General features: G+C 32.9%; 3 protein-coding genes across 3 annotated transcripts in view; 1 reads left to right on the top strand and 2 right to left on the bottom strand.

Annotated features, from left to right (window-relative positions):
- LOC141552709 (uncharacterized) overlaps positions 1-21,658 on the bottom strand; it is a 178,635-nt gene that overhangs the window by 27,554 nt on the left and 129,423 nt on the right. The window lies entirely within an intron of this gene.
- The window catches only part of ADAM17 (ADAM metallopeptidase domain 17), a 43,987-nt gene that overhangs the window by 16,057 nt on the left and 6,272 nt on the right, over positions 1-21,658 (top strand). The window contains exons 6-15 of the mRNA XM_074288100.1: positions 1,071-1,198; positions 2,701-2,790; positions 6,349-6,462; positions 9,464-9,608; positions 9,745-9,833; positions 12,928-13,080; positions 16,704-16,903; positions 17,980-18,083; positions 20,029-20,163; positions 20,911-21,041. Coding sequence (XP_074144201.1) covers positions 1,071-1,198; positions 2,701-2,790; positions 6,349-6,462; positions 9,464-9,608; positions 9,745-9,833; positions 12,928-13,080; positions 16,704-16,903; positions 17,980-18,083; positions 20,029-20,163; positions 20,911-21,041 — 1,289 coding nt within the window. The remainder of the gene's footprint in view (positions 1-1,070; positions 1,199-2,700; positions 2,791-6,348; positions 6,463-9,463; positions 9,609-9,744; positions 9,834-12,927; positions 13,081-16,703; positions 16,904-17,979; positions 18,084-20,028; positions 20,164-20,910; positions 21,042-21,658) is intronic.
- Positions 14,516-21,658, bottom strand: part of CPSF3 (cleavage and polyadenylation specific factor 3) — an 83,630-nt gene continuing 76,487 nt past the window's right edge. The window contains exon 15 of the transcript XR_012486158.1: positions 14,516-14,528. The gene's annotated coding sequence lies outside the window, so the exon portion shown is untranslated. The remainder of the gene's footprint in view (positions 14,529-21,658) is intronic.

Here is a 21,658-nt window from a genome sequence, read left to right as displayed (position 1 = left end):
CATATATTCATTTATTTGTCTGTATTTGTTCCTTGTTATTTATGTGCAAAGTATTGTAATAGGCACTGAATATACAAAGATTTAAGAAGACAGTCTCAGCTTTTGAGGAACTTAACAGTCGAGGCAGGGTAATGTTTAAGACACATACAAATAACTATAATGTGATTTATAATTTAGTTACAAAGGAGATATCCAAAAGGAAGTTATTAAGGTTTTTTTACTGTCTACTTTTTTTTTTTTTTTTAATACAAGATATATGCATGGGTAATTTTACAACACTGACAATTGCTAAGCCTCTTGTTCCAATTTTTCCCCTCCTTCCCCCCACCCCCCTCCCCCGATGGCAGGTTGACCAATACATGTTAAAGTATAAATTAAATACAATATATGTATACATGTCCAAACAGTTATTTTGTTGTACAAAAAGAATCGGACTTTGAAATAGTGTACAGTTGGCCTGTGAAGGAAATCAAAAATGCAGGTGGACAAAAATAGGGGTATTGGGAATTTTATGCAGTGGTTCATAGTCATCTCCCAGAGTTCTATCATTTGGGTATAGCTGGTTCAATTCATTACTGCTCTATTGGAACTGATTTGGTTCATCTCATTGTTGAAGAGGGCCACATCCATCAGAATTGATCATCATATAGTATTATTGTTGAAGTATATAATCTCCTGGTTCTGCTTATTTCACTCAGCATCAGTTCATATAAGTCTTTCCAGGCCTTTCTGAAATCATCCTGTTGGTCATTTCTTACAGAACAATAATATTCCATAATATTCATATATCACAATTTATTCAGCCATTTGATGGGCATCCACTCAGTTTCCAGTTTCTGTCCACTACAAAGAGGGCTGCCACAAACATTTTTGCACATACAGGTCCCTTTTCCTTCTTTAAGATCTCTTTGGGATATAAGCCCTCTACTTCCTTACCTTTAAAAAAAAATTGTTTAGGTAGCTTTGAAGAAATTAAGTTCAAATAATGTGCCTTTATAATTTATATGTTTTTAAAGCATTTTTTAAAGTATTAATGTCAAGAATTCATTTAATTTTTAAAATTCATGTAGTACATGTTCGAGAGAAGAGAGCTCCTCCAAATCCAATGAAGAATACATGCAAGTTACTGGTGGTAGCAGACCATCGTTTTTACAAGTACATGGGTAGAGGGGAAGAGAGCACAACTACAAATTACTTAGTAAGTATTTGATAGTAGATAAGATAATTATCTGGGAGAAAAATTCATGCAGGGTTGTAGACTCCTTTTAGAAAATAACTGCTATAATCTGAAGCCTAATAAGATAAAAATCTATTTAGACATTATATGATTTATTTTACCCTTTGAAGTACATTCACCTATAATATTTAGGAAGATTTAGTTTTGGGTTTATGAAAATGTATATTATATGAAATGTTAAATTATATTTTAATGAATTATTTAATTTTGTACTAAATTTAGAGAAAATTTGCTTTTTTTTGTAGAAACTAGGCTGCCTATTAAAAATTTTTTAAAATTATCATAACAGATTGCATTGATGGGCACTCACAGTATTAATTGCTACCTATATGTATGTTCAGAAAAAGAAAAGATTCTTATCTTTATGGATATGGCTATGTGTGTATGGATAAATATATGTGGATAGAGTTGTGACCTTGAAATTTTGCATGTTAGAACAGTATAGAAAAAGTTGTATGTTGGAATGTCACTGTTTGTATCACTATTTTTTTAATGGTGATAATGACATGAAGGAACAATTAATATAACATTGAAAATGGAAATTAATTTTTAATTCCTGACTATTTAATTTTTATAATCAAATGGTATATTATATTGACATTTTTCATAGGATGATCTCATTCACCATTTTGAGGCTTCTACAATGCAAGCTATTCATATTTATTGTTAGCCTGACTCAATAAAGACATGGTCCTCACAGCCTTGCCTTCATCCTTCTCTCCTACTGACTTTATTCTCTCAACCTACTATTGCATGACCAGTGAATGGATTTATTGTGTAGTAGTGACTATTGACAAGAAGTTATTCTATCATTATGCCAAATCCCAAGAGAAATAGTAATTCACTATAATTCTTGTCTCTAGTGAGATTGCAAAGTGATATATTTTTTTTTTTAATTGGGAAGCTGTTCTTATTACTCATTTACTGATAATTTTTGATATTTTTAATGAAATAAGAGATTGATACTTCATTATTTCAATGGAGCCATTATCTCTGTTGTGGGTATTCCAACTAGTGATGCAGATCATAGCCCATTCTTCCTTCTCATCCTCTGCCATTTTTGTGCTCAGGCTCCCCAAAATCCTCTAATATAGAATGTACACATTGCCCTCAAGGTTTTCCTCTAGTTCTTTTAAGATTTCATATTAACACAAAACTTGTACTGTTCATCATTATCCTTTTTTTTTTTTTTTTTTTTTTTTTTTTTTTTTTTTTGCTATATAGTAGCCTTTTTTTTCCTAGTCATGTCCTTGATAATGTTTTATGCTATTTTCATGAGCAAGTCATCATTGGTAATAGTAGGAATAGTAGGTTGTAGTCTACAGTTATTTTCATCTTGCATTTTATTTCCAATGATTAGTATAAACTTTTTATTGAAATCCTTTCCAGAGGGAATCTCTGTTTTATATTGCATTATATCGATTTGTAAATATCTACATGATTTCATTTTCTTTTATCCACAGATTGAATTGATTGACAGAGTTGATGACATCTATCGAAATACATCTTGGGACAATGCAGGTTTTAAAGGTTATGGCATACAGATAGAGCAGGTATTCATCAATGATGTGGCTTATGTTTTCTATCTCAAAAATGTGCTTTTATTTGAACATTTATTATCTGGTATATTCCTTCCTCCCACTTCCCCTCTGTTCCTTGACTATGATTTTTATGAGGGCAGGGGACTTACCTTACTTAATTTTTGTATTTCCTACAGTTTCCACTACAGTATTTTTTTGGAAATGGCTGGTTATTTTGTATTCATATGTGAATTGTAATCAGAATTTTTTTTAAAACCTTGTTTTTCATATTTAGTGAAATCAGTGAATTATATTTATACTAATGATTCTTCATTTGAATTAGAAGTTCTTCTCTTTTTGGTCCGTTGTAACAAAACAGAAAATGTTTCTAGGTTTGTTCTTGTTGTGAGGTCTGGAATGTTTTCCCCTCTTCATCTCTACCTCTTGGAATCACTGTCTTCAGTGCCAGCTAAAATGACATCTTTTACAAGAAGGCTTATTTGAACCTCAATTCAAATGCTTTTTCTCTATTGGTTTCTCCATTTTCTCCTATCTTTTTTTTTTTTTTTTTTTTTTTTTTTTTTTTTTTAATTTTTATTAATTTTATAATTATAAATTTTTTTGACAGTACATATGCATGAGTAATTTTTTTTTTTTACAACATTATCCCTTGTATTCATTTTTCCAAATTTTCCCCTCCTTCCCCTAGATGACAGGCAATCCCATACATATTAAATGTGTTACAATATAGCCTAGATACAATATATGTGTGTAAATCCAATTTTCTTGTTGCACGGTAAGAATTGGATTCTGAAGGTATAAGTAACCTGGGTAGAAAGACAGTAGTGCAAACAGTTTACATTCAGTTCCCAGTTTTCCTTCTCTGGATGTAGCTGTTTCTGTCCATCATTGCTCAACTGAAAGTGAGTTGGATCTTCTTTATGTTGAAGATAACCACTTCAATCAGAATATATCTTCATACAGTATTGTTGTTGAAGTGTTAAAATGATCTCCTGGTTCTGCTCATTTCACTCAGCATTAGTTCATGTAAGTCTCTCCAGGCCTCTCTGTATTCATCCTGCTGGTCATTTCTTACAGAGCAATAATATTCCATAACATTCATATACCATAATTTACCCAACCATTCTCCAATTGGTGGACATCCATTCATTTTCCAGTTTCTAGCCATTACAAAAGAGCTGCCACAAACATTTTGGCACATACAGGTCCCTTTCCCATCTTTAGTATTTCTTTGGGACATAAGCCCAATAGTAGCACTGCTAGATCAAAGGGTATGCACAGTTTGATAACTTTATGGGTATAGTTCCAAATTGCTCTCCAGAATGGCTAGATTCTTTCACAACTCCACCAACAATGCATCAGTGTCCCAGTTTTCCCACATCACCTCCAACATTCATCATTATCTTTTCCTGTCATCTTAGCCAATCTGACAGGTATGTAGTGGTATCTCAGAGTTGCATTTTCTCCTATCTTTATCTTCTGCATTATAATTCTCACCTCTACCAGAAGAGCAGCAAATAAATGCTTTTGGCCTTTATATGCCCAGCACTTAACATAGTATCTGGCATACAGTAGGTGCTGCTAGATGGCTAACTAATCACCAAGACAGCTAGGTAGAAGTAAATTTTTCAGCTATCTGTAATTTCCCAAATTATCCATCTACAAATAAAATGTAAGTTACATGGAAATATGTACTACATCTTTTTTCCTTTGTGTCCCCAATTCTTATCAATCCTTGGCATGAAGCAAGTTTTAAATAAATGCTTATTGATTTTCTGATTGATTTATTCTTCAAATCATAGAGAGGTTGGGATAGTGAAAAGTATGCAAGATAGCACACTCTGGGGTGTGGGTGTGTATGTGGGTGGGTGGGTGGGTGTAAAATTATATATATATATATATGTTGTTGTTGTTTTTTTAATAAAAATGTGCTGTTCTCTACTGACATGAAAACTCAAAAGGAATAGTGAATAAAAATCACTAGAAATAAAATTTGAAGAAAGAATTCAATGATGTCTGTGAACAACTCAGTTTTTAAGTAATTGAAGGAAATCTTGAATATCAATTAGAGATTGATTTATTTAAAGATGAATTTTTTTCCATCAGTGTTTGTAGGTTCTGTGGAATCTATCCTTGCATCCCATGGAATTTGATGAACCTGAGGATAAAATTTTTTTATTGGGTAATTAATATAATAGTATATGAAAAAAATGTGTTTATGGGAGTCAATTAAAAAAAATAAAATAGAAACCAATAATAGTTTAAGGAACTGAATTTAGTATCAGAGGATACCTGCCTCTGTCAATTATTACCTGGGTAGCTGGTTAAGCAGTTGCAATACAATTCTAAACCATGGAAGAATCTCCATTGTCCAGATAACCATGACATCTATCATTTGTACATAGAATAAAGCAGGGAAATTCATCTGGCTCTATAGCAGTTGAGTTGCATTGTTGAAAAGTTTTTCTACACCAGTGAACAAAAACTAAATCTTATTCAGGAATCATATATTAAGTTGTGTATTCAGCCCATAGAGACTTCATACAAAATTCCTTAAGATTCTCCTAATGGAAGGTGTTGGACAAAAAAAAAAAAATAGAATCTTAAGGAATTTTGTATCCTGCTTGGGAAATCCAAACAAATAATTATAATGGAAAATAATTTGAAAAAAGAAGAAAGCACTGATAACAGAGGGAATTTTGTGAGAGAAGACTTTCAATAAATGTTTGGTAAATTTTATAAAATATTATCTTGGCATGTACCGATTGTCACATTATGACCCATTGCTGGTGTCGTGTCATTTTGATAAAATTATTTGAAAATAATACTCAAAATTTGATAGTACTCCCAATGAATTGACACATTTTGGTATAGAAATTGTTGCTTTTATATATCTTTCCAGATTCTTCTCCTACAATCTAGGATGATGATGTTATTGCCATCATCATTGTCTTTGTTGATGTTTTGGCTGAAGAGAGATTCTTAAACTAAATTAGTAGTAATAAAATAAATATTGTATTCTTAATGTTTAGACATTTGTGGGTTTAGATAATTTTTTTTTTTCTTTTTGTAAGACAAATCTGATCTTTGCTAAATCTTTTATGGAAAGTTGTAAAGGCAGCACATTTACATGAACTATGTAGAAGGATCATATTTTTAATAATCTTTTCTGATGTCTTCATTTTATGGTCCACAGTGACCGTAAAACCTCTATTTTGAAAGATTTTGTTACTTGTACTTTTATATTTTTGAAACTTTTAAGTTATAATAATCATTCTAACCTTATATCTTCTAAGTCTTAATTTCTGAAACTTCTACGGGAGAACCACAAGCGTAAAAAAATTAAGTTTATTAATAACTTTGTGCATTTTTAATTTTATTAGATTGTACTCTAACTGTGCCTCTCCATTTATTTTTAAAATGACTTACCTTTATATTTTAAAGATCTATAGGGTTTAATTTTAAAACATTTTCCCTATTCTCTCATAGTGTTTTGGCATTTATAAAATTGCTAGAGTTTGGATTACTTTCTTTGGCTTTACTCTAATTATATCCTCTCTTTAAGTATAGATTCGTATCCTCAAGACACCTCAAGAGGTAAAACCTGGTGAAAAGCACTTTAACATGGCAAAAAGTTATCCCAGTGAAGAGAAGGATGCTTGGGATGTGAAGTTGTTACTAGAGGTAGGTCATAATTCAAGATTCAGTGACTCATTTAAGGATTCTTTACATGAATATAGCTGAGTTATACATAATGATGAAATATAATATCAGGATAGATAATTGAATACTAGAAATAATTCATTTAGCTTTTTCAAACAATAATCCTGTATTGTGTGGCAGAAAAAGCAGCTTTGGAAAACATTGCAAGTCCTTATGGTTTTTTCACTGAGAACAGAATGCTTTCAGGAAATACCATCTTTTTGCTCTACTGTTGTTTGGGCATGTGATACTGACACAAATCAGTAGATGGAGCCTCAGTATCTTATATGAGCCCTAGAAAACAGCTATAGCACTAACATTTGTTTCTATTTTCCCTCCCTGCTAGCTCCTTGAGGGCAGGCAAGAGTTAGGTGCCTCCCACATAATAGGTACTTCAAGAAATTCTTGTTTATTGATGGATTGAGCTAGTTCAAGGTTAGGGATCTTCTATAACAGGGGTTCTCAAACTATAACCCACAGGCCATATGCGGCACGCTGAGGATATTTATGCGCCCCGCCGGGTTATGGCAAATGCATTGAGGGGCGGAGACAGAGTGTGAGTTTTTGTTTTTACTGTAGTCCGGCCCTCCAACAGTCTGAGGGATAGTGAACTGGCCCTCTATTTAAAAAGTTTGAGGACCACTGTTCTATAACATCATCTTCCTTGTTCCCTCAAGTCTACTTGGTTCTTGTATGTTATGATAGATTATTGGATGAACCTAAAATCTGAAGGCTTGAGTCCTAGTTTCAGTTCTCCCTTTACTAGCCACTTAATGGCTAGTATGGATGTAAGCTATTTGAGCCTCGTTTTTCTCATCATTGAAGTGGAGATTTTAATGCCTGTCTGGCCTTTTTTATAAGATTGATACAAAAATCATATACATAGTCCATTTATATAGCTGATGATTTATCCCAAAGTTATTGAGTGATGAAGCTTTTTGTAAACTCTGAAGTATTATATAACTATGAGATATTAGAGATAAAGAAGTGCCATATATATCTTGCTGATCATTTTTAGGAGAAGATCTTCCTCAAGGATGATTTAAAATGTATTTTCTTTTTAGAATATGTATGTTTTAATATTTTAATTTGAAAGAATTTATAGAGTCTAAACTTCACAACTGATTTGTAAAGGAAATGAGGCACTGAAGGTCTTTTTTTTTTTTCTGGTTATACATGCACATTCATTTTATATATATATATATATATATACATACATACATTTTTTTTTAATTAATTTTATAATTATAACTTTTTTTTTTTTGACAGTACATATGCACATTTCTTTATGAATTATGTTGGGAGAGAAATCAAAATAAAAGGGAAACACCAAGAGAGAAAATAAAACAGATGAAAAAGTAGGGGGAAAAGTGAATATAGCATGTGTTGATTTATGTTCAGTCTCCATAGGTCTCTCTCTCTCTCTCTGGTTGCAAATGGCATTTTCTATCCAAAGTTCATTGTGATTGCTTTGGATCATTGAACTGCTGTGAAGAAACATAGTTGATCATCATATGTTCTTGCTATTATTATGTACAATGAATTTCTGGTTCTACTTGTTTCTCTCAGCATTAGTTCATGTACATCTTGCCAGGCCTTTCTAAAATCGGCTTGTTCATCATTTTTTTACAGAACAATAATATTCCATTACTTCCATATACATAACTTTTTCAGCCATTCCCCAATTGATGGGCATCTACTCATTTTTCCAGTTCCAAAAGCCAGGTTTTGTAAAAATATTTTGATAACTACGAAATTTATTAGTATTATTCTTTTCCCATGTGGAATGTCCCTCTTGGTATTAAGTGTTTTCTAGCACACCTGAAAGTGATAAAGTAGTTTGTAAGATTTTTTTTTTTTCAATGAAGCTTTTTTGCAAAGGTTCCCTAGGACAACTTTTTTAATACCTTTTTATTTACAAGATATATGCATGGGTAATTTTACAGCATTGACAATTGCCAAACCTTTTGTTCCAATTTTTCCCCTCCTTTCCTCCACCACCTCCCCCAGATGACAGGTTGACCAATATATGTTAAATATGTTAAAATATATATTAAATACAATATATGTGTACATGTTCAAACAGTTATTTTGTTGTACAAGAAGAATCAGACTTTGAAATAGTGTACAGTTGGCCTGTGAAGGAAATAAAAAATTCAGGTGGACAAAAATAGGGGTATTGGGAATTCTATGTAGTGGTTCATAGTCATCTCCCAGAGTTCTATCATTTGGGTATAGCTGGTTCAATTCATTACTGCTCTATTGGAACTGATTTGGTTCATCTCATTGTTGAAGAGGGCCACATCCATCAGAATTGATCATCATATAGTATTGTTGTTGAAGTATATAATCTCCTGGTTCTGCTTATTTCACCCAGCATCAGTTCATGTAAGTCTCTCCAGGCCTTTCTGCAATCATCCTGTTGGTCATTTCTTACAGAACAATAATATTCCATAATATTCACATACCACAATTTATTCAGCCATTCTCCAATTGATGGGCATCCACTCAGTTTCCAGTTTCTGTCCACTACAAAGAGGGCTGCCACAAACATTTTTGTACATACAGGTCCCTTTCCCTTCTTTAAAATCTCTTTGGGATATAAGCCCAGTAGTAACACTGCTCAAAGGTTATACACAGTTTGATAACTTTTTGAGCATAGTCCCTGGGACAACTTTAAAAGACTCTAAAATATAGCATTTCAGTGTCTTTCAGGTCTGTGTTTTTTGTCATCATGCCTTATGCTTCAGCCCTGTATATCTATAAAAAGTTGCTGAGCTATTTTACCCTGATTATCTCTTCTAGTCAGGCATCATATTGACACATACATCTGGCTAAAGCCCAGACAGGTACATAGGTTATCTGGCTAAAGAGCACTGGGGCAATTGGTGAGTTATAATGCTAGGCTGTGATAATAAAGTAGTAAAGAAATATTGTAACAGAATCTTTTATCTGATATTATTTTGCATCTCATTTTTTAAAGCAATTCAGCTTTGATATAGCTGAAGATGCATCAAAAGTTTGTCTTGCACACCTTTTCACATATCAAGATTTTGACATGGGAACTCTTGGATTAGCATATGTTGGATCTCCCAGAACAAACAGTCATGGAGGTGTTTGTCCAAAAGGTGAGATTTTTGTGATTTTGGTATCACTAGCCCTTCATGAATAAGGAAAGGGTAGGGTAGTGGAAGGGGAAGGGAGAGAGAAGAAAGGTGTTTAGAGATGTTTTCCCTAAGCAATTTGTTTTTCCCCCTCTTCTAGCTTATTATAGCTCAGTTGGGAGAAAGAACATCTTTCTGAATAGTGGCTTGACCAGCACAAAAAATTATGGTAAAACCATCCTTACAAAGGTATGTTTCTTGGTGGTTCTTTTAAAACATTTTAGTCTGTGATAAGTGCTATACTTTATGGGTCACAGATATTCTTAAAACACAGCACATTGAGTTGTGGTTTTTTTAAGTGCTAAAGCCTGGCTTGTATTCCAGATTCTCTTCTAGTTCTAAGTAATGGCCTGTAGGTAATGCATCCTGACATCCCTCTAGTCTTTAGTATGAAGTTTCGTTGAGATCTTCTATTGCCTTATGTAATTCTATCACAGAATATTCATTAACTTAATTTTAAGTGTGAAGGTGAAAGCCATATGTATTTGATTTGAAAGTCCTGCTATTTTATGAACGGAAAATTACATACTTGGGGGGAAAATACTTACTGAATTGTAGCAGAGGTATTGAAATTCTAATAATCCTCAAAATTTAAGGTTATAACATGTAGTGACTCAAGTTTTAGGAATACCTTCAAAGGGAGGTTGCCAGTATTACTTTCCTTGTTTTAATGATTAATGAAGGTGAATTTGTTTACAGATTTTCCAATCTTTAAGTTTTGCTTTAGGGAGACTTAAGGTTATGAGGATATTCTGAAGAGGTGGGATTCCTAGTCAGTAGTCAGTAGGAATAGCAAAAGTAATCCTAATTCTTCTTAGTCATATGCACAGCACTTTTCTAGTTTTTCAGTTTTTTATGGCATAAAGGAATATGTTACTGTTCAATTAATAGTCTTTTCATATCATTTCTATTAGAGTGATTATGGCCCACTCTTTATAAAAATCACATCAAAAATGGCATCAGTGTGAAAAGAGAAAGAAATGAGATTATTTTAAATATATGTCTTGTTAATGATTCATCAGATTGTACAATTTTGAGACCACTGCAATGTCTTTTCCAGCTTGGATATATCAGATTAATTGAATGGCATATTAATAGATTATACTCATAAAATGAAATCTCTTTGAAAGCATCTAAGTAATTGTCCTACTACTGTACTAAATTTATAAAACTATTAGTATCTTAGAACTGTACTGAGACTTTCTATACTGAAAAAATGACATCTGTCATAAGCTACACTTAATTTTAGCTTATATTCAGACTAGTATGTTATTTAATCCACCTTTTCTCATAATTAGCAGTGATATTACTTAAAGACAAATTTGAAAGTAATTTTGAGTTTACTCTTGTTTGGCATAGAACAAGTAATTATTATCTGCCTGTGATTTTGCACTATGAAACAAATGGGGGGGGATTATAAGTTCTTTAATTTGTTTTCTTTATTTTGTTTTGTTTTCCAAATTTATTTTATTTAAAGAAACAGAATAAGAAAAAAGCAGAACAGAAGAGAAATACAAAGCAAAAGAGAATATTGTCATGTGCCCAGCAGAACATTAGGGAGGATTCAAAATATATAACAATAATTACCAGTTCAAGAAAATGTGTGTGTGTGTGTGTGTGTGTGTGTGTGTGTGTGTGTGTGTATGGATGGATGGATGAAGAAATTATACTCAAGACTGTCCATCTTTACATCCTTGTAAATTGTTCTTTTGTTTGCTGCTATGCACTTTTTTTTTACTTTATTTCTTTTTTACCTCCTTTTGGCCCTCCCACTCCCAAGCAGGCTGTAGTTAAGAAAAGCTATCTTTTATTGTTATACATATATATATATATATTGTGTGTGTGTGTGTGTCTGTCTGTCTATATACACACACACAAATCTTTCCAATCCCTGCTAACTCTTTAAAAATTCTGCCCCAAAACTTGACTTGCTATTATATAACTTCCCCCAACCCATGCATCCTTCCCTTGTCTTCTTCCCTCACCCTTTGCTTTCCTGTCCAACCATCCCTCCCCCCTTATTTCTTTATAGGTTTTGCAGGCTGCTATATCCTTTATAGTATATATGTGTTGCCTTTTTAACCTATTCTTTCTCTCACCCATGTGAATAAGTTTTCAGAATTATGAACTCTCCTCCCTCTCTAATGCTTCTGTGCCTGTTTTTTCTGTACTTCATTTGTATGACATAATTACTATTTTTACCTTAACTCTACCCCACTCTTTCTTTTGAGCTGTCATATTGTTGATCTTAAATATGTTATAAATTTCCCATTTTAAAAAACCAGACAATTTATTCATGTTGAATTCCTTGAAATTTATTTTTTATATTGGCTCTTATATGTTAAATTTTCTGTTAAGTTCAAGTTTGGTTGATGATAAAAAGTTCTGAAAATCTGCAAGTTCATTGAATATCCATTTTTTTTCTCATTCAGTATTATAGATGATCTTGCTAGATATGATATTTTTGGCCACAGGTTGGTAGATAGGATTCTAAGACCTGCAATCTTTTATTGTAGCTTCTAAAAAGTCCTGTACAATTCTAATTGTAGCTCTAGTGTATTTAATTGTTTTTTCTTGTTTCTTGAGAAATCTTCTCTTTGATCTGGGGGTTTCAAAATTTGGCAATGACATTCTTATATGGTTTCCATAAAGGCTCTGTTGAGATGGTGAGAGGTGGATTTTTTTCTGCTTCTACTTTTCTCTCATGTTCTACCACTCCAGGATAGTTTTCTTGAATTATTGTGTCAAGGTCCTTTTTTTGGTCACAAACTTTCAGACAGTGCAATTATTATTATATTTTCTCTTCTTGTTCTGTCCTCCAGATCTGTCATTTTTCTTATGTTTCACATTCTGTTGTGTTTTTTCATTCTTTTATCATCTGTTTTGTTATTTCTTGATCTTTCATAGTTTCACTGTCTTTCCCTTACCCAATTCTAATTTTCAAAGAGTTATTTTCATCTTTGTGACTCTGTTTCTCCTTTTCTAATTGGCTAACTTTTTTTTTATATATATAATCTTGTTCTTCCTGGATGTTTTTTTTTTTGTTGTTGTTGTTGTTTGGTTTTGTGGGGGGTTTTTGTTTGTTTGGTTGGTTTTTTTTTAGTTTGTCTAATAATGGAACAGAGTACAGTAACCGATGGTGACCAGCATTTATAGTCTATGATGATTCTATCTCAGTGCATTTATGACAAAAATCTGACTTCATGAATAAATCTAGGCTCCTACTGCCAAAATACAACCTATTTTTGGGAAATTATAAAATATTCTTTGCACTATCCTTAAGGAAGCCGATTTGGTTACAACTCATGAACTGGGACACAATTTTGGAGCAGAACATGATCCTGATGGTTTAGCAGAATGTGCCCCAAATGAAGATCAAGGAGGAAAATATGTTATGTATCCAATAGCTGTGAGTGGAGACCATGAGAATAATAAGGTATGTGGCCCCTGATATGACTAGTGAGGGAAGAGAACTTGCTTTATTATTAGGAAAGAATCCAAAAACTGTATTCCATGTCTAAGAATGGAAAGAGGGGGAAAGGTAACGATACAACCTTTCAACTTCCCTACCACCTTTAAAAAAAAAGAGTAGTAGTGCATTTTGTAATCACATATAGTTATCTAGTTAAAGGTACCATTTGAATCGTTTGAGGAACTAAAAAAAATTTTTCTGGATTCTTCTGTTCTTGTTTTTATACATTAGTTCTATAGAGAAGCAGTCATACGGTGATCTTCAACGAATCTCCTATATAAAATAATTTTATTAATGAGTAGATCTGATCATATTACTGCCCTTCTCAATAATCTTCAATGAATTCCTATTGTCTCTAGAATAAACTACAGACTTCTTAGCTTAGTATTTAAGGAGTTCCAACAAGGCTTCTTCTAACTTTTAGAATAGCTAGCCTCTGTGAAGTCTCTGTTATTCCTGAAATTCACTCCATATATAACTTTTTACTAATACACAATTTATACGTTTTATAAACAGCATAAACATACAGTTCTTGATCATTGTTCACTCTTCCTTTCTGTTGAAAAATTGCAAAAACAATGTTGAAACTGATTTGAGTGACCCATGATTTTTGAATCATGCCTCAAATTATAAAAGTGACTGCCTCTTGGCCAGGGATGAAATGTACCTGAAAAAAAACTAGTAGAATGTATTTGCCTGTATTCTTGAAAATCTAATAAAAAGATCTTTTAAACAGTAAAGGTAGGGGAAGAGGGATAGCTAGATAGAGCAGTAGACAGGTCACTGTACTTAGAATCAGGAAGACTTATTTTCATGACTTAAAATGCAGCCTCAGACACTGGCTTTGTGGCTTTTTTGTCTCAGTCTCCTCATCTGCAAAATTAACTAGAGAAGGAAAATATAAGGTTCTTCATGACAAAAATAACTGACTTCAAAAACAGATCAAGGAAAGATAATTTAAGAATCACTAGATTGCCTGAAAGCCTTTGACATCATATTTTTTAAAATATAAGAAAACTGCCCAGATTTCTTAGAACTAGTGAATAAAGTAAAAAAATCATAACTTGAAAGAAACCTCAAAATGAAAAAAAAAACCACACACCCTCTAGAAACATCATATCCAAAATATAGAGCTTCCAAATAAAGGAGGGGAAAATGCTATAAACTATCAAAAAGAAAGAATTCAGATACCAAGGAGTTATAGTCAGGATTGCACACAATTTAGTAGCTATGATTATAAAGGAATATAGAATGATGTATTCCAGAAGGCAGTAGATAAAGATTGTCTTCTCAGCAAATAAAACTTCCCAGAAAAAATTTGAATATAATAAAATAAATGGGGGGAAATTATTTTGGGAAGAATGCTGGGGTGGGGGTATAAACAGGTTAAATAATTTATCCAGGTCACACAGCTAGAAACTATCTGAAGCTGGATTTGAACTGAGATTCTCCTGATTCCAGGGCCAGCACTGTATTCACTTTACCACCTAGTTTCATTTCCCCCCCCCCCCCCAATGGATTTTTAATGAAAAGAGGACTTAAGCAACTAAAACTGTTTACTTTTAATAATACTTGTCCTCTTAGAACCCAACATGATCAGGTGTCATAAAGGAAGTCTGATAAGGCACAGACACAATTAAATTATGTTTTGATGCTCTCAAAAAAATAATGGAAAGAGAAAAGGAATAAAAGAAGGATAAAAGAGGCATAGTGGGGGAAATCTCGTATAATTGGAGGGCAATCTTATATAAGATTACATAAACAGGGAGTAGAACAGGTAGCAGCTGATCTTGAGTCTCACTTTCTTATCTGAATAGGTCAGAGAAAAAAGATTCACACACAATTGGGTACAGAATTATATTTCACTCAACAGAGAACAAGGACAAAAACAAGAGAGTAAAACGGGAAGAATAGTTTAAGGGAGGTAATTACAGCTAAAAAAACTCTCAAGGAGGGCTACCTCCTTAAGAAAGAAGAGTTTAAAAAAAAAGAAAGGATAAAAACCTATGAAATGGGCTTTAGATGAGTGAAAGAAAAGAGAATCATGAGCAGATGTAGAGAAGAAAAAGCATAAGAATAGAATGGAGGACAATAATATACTTTGCTATCATAATTGTAAATGTAAAAAGCATAAATTTGCCCATAAAAGAAAAAAGGGTTGCAGAATTAATTTGAAAGCAGAATCCAATGTATTTATAAAGCAACATTAAAAAGTCAAGATTCGTGCAGTTAAAATACATAGTTTGAGCTGAAGTAAAGTCTTGAGAATTATGTTGGATCCACTGCACAGTTTCAGAGGTCCAACAGTGATCCGTCAATGTTGGACCTCTGGAACTATGGTTGGTCAGTAGACAGACAGGTAAACATTTACTTAATGTATAAAATGAAAGGTCTTTTATTTTATTTTTTTTTTTTTTTATTTTTTTTTTAGTTAGCCAGTGAGACAGTCAGATCATACGTATGTATAGAAAGAGTTTTATTTTGCTTTTTATTTATTGGGAAGCAAGAGGGAAGAAAGAAGAAAAAAATTTCTTTTAATTGACATACATAAAAAGTTTCTAAGGAAGTAAAGGAAAGGGGAAAAAAATTCTGCCTGATTTTTCTTAGCAAAAGGAGGAAGATCATATCTTATTATTATTTTTTTTTCCCCTGAGTCAATTGGAGTTAAGTAACTTGCCCAGGATCACTCAGCTAGGAAGTGTTAAGTGTCTGAGACCACATTTGAACTCAAGTGCTCCTGACTTCAGGGCGGGTGCTCTATCCACTGTACCACCTAAGTGCCCAAGATCATATCTTATTGAGTTACTAAAGATTTCAGTAATTTGAGATTAGTTTTTAGATATGCACCATTATGGAAAAATAAAAAGGTCTTGCCCTTGCTGGACAACCACACCAAGCTAAGGAAGTACTTTGTTCAGATATGGGTGTAACTAGATCAAGGTATCTAAATCTGAGATCCATGAAATATATTTTTTAAATTTTGGTAATATTTTATGTATCAATATGCTTGGTTTCCTTCTTTTATAATCTTATGTATTTAAAAACATAATTCTAAGACTCCATAGACTTTACCAGGCTACCTAAGGAATCCACAACACAAAACAACCTCTGGACTAGATGGTTTATTTCCCTTTTAACATTTGTTTTCCAGAGGCTTTTGCAGGTGGTGATGTTTTTCATCTAATGTACTAGCGTGGATAATTTATTTTTCCATAATGGTAGTTTGCCTTCCTCAGCAGGGTGTGTGTATGTGTGTTGGACTTTTTTTTTTTTTTTTTTTTTTTTTTTAATTTTATAATTATAACATTTTTTGAACCTCAGCAGCTCTTTAAAAAGCACTTACCATATCCAACCTAAACCTTTTAACATCTTTTTTGTGGGGAAGAAAGGAATTCTAAACAGATGACCCTTAGAAGTAACATTAGTAGCCTCTTGGCACTTCTAGGGACAGTATCTTATTACAGATTTCATAGTAAAGTCTATTTCTTGTCATTAAGTAAAAGAAACAGATGCATTTTAAGATGGGAATGAACTTTTATGAATGATATAGCCTATGTGGCTTTTTGTGTGTGTGTGTGTTTTTTAAGATGTTTTCAAACTGCAGTAAACAATCCATCTTCAAGACTATTGAAAGTAAGGCTCGGGAATGTTTTCAAGAACGAAACAACAATGTATGTGGGAATTCCAGAGTGGATGAAGGAGAAGAATGTGATCCTGGCATTATGTATTTGAATAATGACACCTGTTGCAATGCAAACTGTACCTTGAAAAAAGGAGTTCAGTGTAGGTAAGCATTGTTAAACCATAAGTTTGATTAGGAATTCTAAAGTTCACTATAAATGAATGAGACTGAAAATGGTGGTGTCCTTATGCTAATATTAAAGGTAAACCAACCACTTTGCCTTTCGATTTTTTCATCTTTAAAATGTGGTTCATTATAATGACTTATTTGTATAACATTTCTGTTATGTAAAGTAACAATTCTTATAAGAGTTTGCAGATATGGCTTAATTTAAATTACTAGATCATCTATTTTAATGTAAGAATAAAAGGGTGATTTTTTTTTTCACAGCATGACAGATATTGGGGGGGAAGAATTGAGAATTAAAGGGGTGTGTAAGGAACCTAAAACAATGAGTCAATTTGGAAAAAGCCCAAAACTTGTGGATAATTGAAGATTGACCATATAAAGAGAAATCTAAATAAATCATTTTGATAAAAAATCAGCAACCTTACAGATAAGCAGACTTATACATGAGTAGCTACTATTGAATCTTGTAAGAATTGGGCTTTTAATAATTTTGTTAAGCCAATAAAAAGTAAGAATGCTGAACTACAATGGAGAGATTTGTTATATGTTAAATATGCTTTTCCTGTACTGTTATGTTTTTGATTCTGCTGAATATTTTTCAGATGGATCTGTGATTTTATTTAGAAGACTCTCAGTAAGGAACAACTTCTTATTGATCCAGATTAGAATATTTTCTGCAATTTATAGTTGTAAAGATTTGCCTGGGTACTTTGAGTTGTTATTTTTCTAGGGTCACACAACTAAGATGTGGAGGATTACTTGAACCTAAATTTTGTTGACTTTAAATTCTGCTATCTGCTTCATAGTTATATACTTTGCTGCATTCTTCATTAACAGAAAAGTGTAGAGTGGTGGAGCCACAGTTGAACAGATCTCTAGGCAGAAATGATTATATAGTAATGAAGAACAAGGATTTGGTGGGGTAGTCTGTAAAAGATAGAGCACATTGACTATAGCATGTTCAGTTGTGGTAACAAAAAATTTTTTTTAGTAATAATGAAAAAGTGCTTTTATTCATGTTTTAACTTTCCCATCAAATTCTCTTCTCCCAGTGATAGAAATAGTCCTTGCTGTAAAGACTGTCACTTTGAGACAGCTGAGAAGAAATGCCAAGAGGCCATTAACGCTACCTGCAAAGGTGTATCCTACTGTACAGGTATTTTATCACATTGGTTTTCTTTCTGTTTGATTACCAAACAATCTATGCCAAAAATTCTTTTTATTTTTTTTTTTTTAACTTTGGGAAAAAATCATTTATTGTCACTTTTGTTATAAAAGACAATTTTACTTTATAAATCATATGCATGTCCTCCCACCCTCATTCAGATTTTATAAAAGAATTTGTGGCTATAGAAGCATGCAACAATTCTTTCTTCTTAGCGTTCTAATGAACTTTATGTATCACAGTTCAACTTTATAGCAAAACACTAAATATGAAAATCTTATTTTGGACTATATGAATGGTCCAAACTGCTAGGCCTACTTCATTGGAGTAAAATGGAATTCCCCATCTGGAGCTCTTCTATTTTCATTCTTGTCTACTCTGTATATAAATAGATTTTGAGAATACATTTTGGAAGGATGAATTGTCACTTAACCACTTTTTGAACTTCTGTACCTTTTCATTGAGCTTCCACTTTTGGCAAATTGTGAATAGTTTTTTGAGACTTGGGATTCCCATATTATTTTGATAGGAATTTTTTCCCTTTATTAATGAAAAAATTTTATAAAAAGGCATTTCAGTCAGTCAATAAAATATCAAGCACCTACTATATACAGAGCACTGTGCTAAGCTCATCATTTGAGCTGGATGAGGTTCATGATTATGATTTTGAGGGAGGTCAGTCTGTTATACATATCCTTAATGATGAGGGACTTCTTCTTCAAAAAGGGATCTGTGAATGAAAATCATTACATCCTAAACCAAACAAGTGTAACAATTAAATTTGGTTAATTTGGGCATTTTAATTTCTACTTTATATGTGAGAGAGCCATATCATATTGTGGGAAAAGCATTTGATTTGGAATCAGGAAACTTGGGTTCTAGTTCTCTCTCCCACTTTCTTGCTATATAATGATGTTACATCAACTTCTGACCCTCTTGGAGTTACTATTTCCTGGCTATGAAATAACATTTCCTCATCTATCTCTGGGCAGAATTGCTTTAAGAAAAGGTTTTAAGAACCTCTACAAAAATGGGGTGTGAGTCCTTTTGCCACTCTAGGCAATATGACACAACCTAAAGTGATTCTTGTGATCATGGTCATTCATAGCTGTTTGAGTCTTATGTCTGCCTGAATCTGTGATCTGTTGATCATTTGATTTAATTATAACAAACATTTATCTTGTACCTGCCATATACAAGACCCCATGCTTAGGTGTGATGGACATGATAGAGCTTCAACCCTCAAGGAGTTTGTCTTGAAGAGGAGGCAGAACACTTATGGAAAAAAAAATTAGTCTTTGCAGCTTTGTGTTGCCAAGTGCCGAATAGTAGAACATACAGTTCAGAAAGGAGGAGAAATCACCATGGGCATTCAAAATCTTTAAAAATGAACCTTACTTTCTTCTTTGGAACAGAGACTGTTTTATGAAAGTCTGATACCTTTCCACAGAGCATTGTCAGATAATATTCCTGACTGGTTTACTGTTAGAATGAAAATGTGTCCCAATTGAGCCCGGAGAATAGTATAATTGATCTCTTTTTATATAGTTAGCTATTGTTTATATGGTGCTTCATGCTGAATTATGAGAAGCTCATTTTTCTGTGCTGTTGTTTTGCACGTTTCACGTATCAGCTTTTTGAAATAAAAGTTCACATTTTTTAACACTTTAAGGTTTGCAAAATTCTTTCCCCATAGTAACCCTATATGAGGCAGAGGAAGTGCAGATATCTTTTCTTTCTTTTTTTTTTTTTTAATTCAAATGAAGAGCAAGTTCCAGATTATTTGATAAACTAAGTTATTGTTTTTGTGAGATTTCATTTTTCATGAAAGAGAATGTATGATGCACTTAATAGTTCATATACTTGTAGGATGATTGGGAAGATGAAAGAATTATTTTATTATAGTAATCATCTGCTCTCTAACTTTTTGTTCTAGGTAACAGCAGTGAATGTCCCCCTCCTGGAAATGCTGCAGATGATACTGTTTGCTTGGATTTAGGAAAGTGTAAAGATGGAGAGTGCATTCCCTTCTGTGAGAGGGAGAAGAATCTCCAGTCTTGTGCATGTAATGGTGAGCAAAATAACAGACTTCTTGTCACTCATAAAAGGGACACTAAAAGTGTTAAAAAGTGTTCCTTGACATTAAAAAAATTGGTTTTCTGACTCAGAAACCAAGAATGTATAATTCACAAGATTAGCAATTCAAAGCCTGTTAATTATGAAATAGCATTGTAGCAGCATTCTCCAGAACTTCCCTACTTTCTTCTTAATTAGATCTTCTAGTTCTGACTTCAAGGCTTCATGTCAGAGTAAATCATGAAGTAACTGATCTGAAAGGCAGCATGGTATGGTGGCAGGAGCACTGAATCTAAAATGCAAGTGGTATCAGATCTCTGCTCAGTGCCAAGGGGACAAGTCATATTCCCTGGATTTAGGTTGCTTATGATAGGGATGTCTAGCACTATTAAGTCATCAGGTCTTCAGGTTGAAAGTACTTGGCCTCACAGAACCCCAAAATGGAGAAGAGGATTTACAGTTATTACTCCTTATAACCTTTTCCAACATTCCTGAAAACAGAAATCATAAATGATTACTGGATTCATTATAATGAAACAGTATAGCCTAGTAGTGAGAGTTTTGGCCTGGGGACCAAAAGATAATCTTGCTAGCCTATTGATTGATTCCTAATTGTTTTTTGAAGTTGTAATAATTCCCCTTCCTGAGAATGTTGGTGTTACTAGTAAGGTAAGGGAAAGGAGGAAGATATTGGTATTGTTTGGAAACTCGAACTGCTTATATGCAATGTCTTCTCTTTTAGAAACTGACCATTCTTGCAAAGTGTGCTGTAGGGATGAATCTGGTCAATGTGTTCCATACCTTGATGCTGACAATAACTTCTTGTTTTTGAGGAAAGGAAAACCCTGTACGGTGGGATTTTGTGACATGAATGTAAGTATGTATGTCCTTAAATAATCTGTTGGCCCAAGCTTGGGAATTTTGATTTCTTAAATATGAAATAATGTACTAAGTCATGTACTATACTGGCATACTAATTGAGTTATTCTGCCTATTCTATCATATATATATATATATATATATATATTTTTTTTTTTTTTGTTGTTGTTGTTGTTGTTGTTGTTTTCTGTTTTCTATTATTCATCACATGTGTCATATTTTAAGCATTTTATCAAATTAAGTGATATATAACAATAGTGTGATAAGTAAGTAACATTAAGCTGGTACAATCATTTTTTTTTTTTTTAATTATAACTTTTTATTTACAAGATATACGCATGGGTAATTTTTCAGCATTGACGATTGCAAACCTATTGTTGCAATTTTTCCTTCCTTCCCCTCACCCCCTCCCCCAGATGGCATATAGACCAATATATGTTAAATATGTTAAAGTATATGTTAAATACAATATAATAATCATTCATTTTTACAAAGTGATGATAGTCAGCTGTCACAGTAGATAGAGCCCTGGATCTGAAGTCAGGAAGATTTCATCTTCTCAGTTTAAATTTGGCCTTGGACATTTACTGGCTGTGTGACTTTAGGCAAGT

Source organism: Sminthopsis crassicaudata, chromosome 2 (assembly GCF_048593235.1).
Source record: "Sminthopsis crassicaudata isolate SCR6 chromosome 2, ASM4859323v1, whole genome shotgun sequence".
In the NCBI taxonomy this organism is placed as follows: Eukaryota; Metazoa; Chordata; class Mammalia; order Dasyuromorphia; family Dasyuridae; genus Sminthopsis; species Sminthopsis crassicaudata.
The sequence above is the reverse complement of the archived record's forward strand: the minus strand, read 5'-3'. Positions and strand labels throughout refer to the sequence as shown.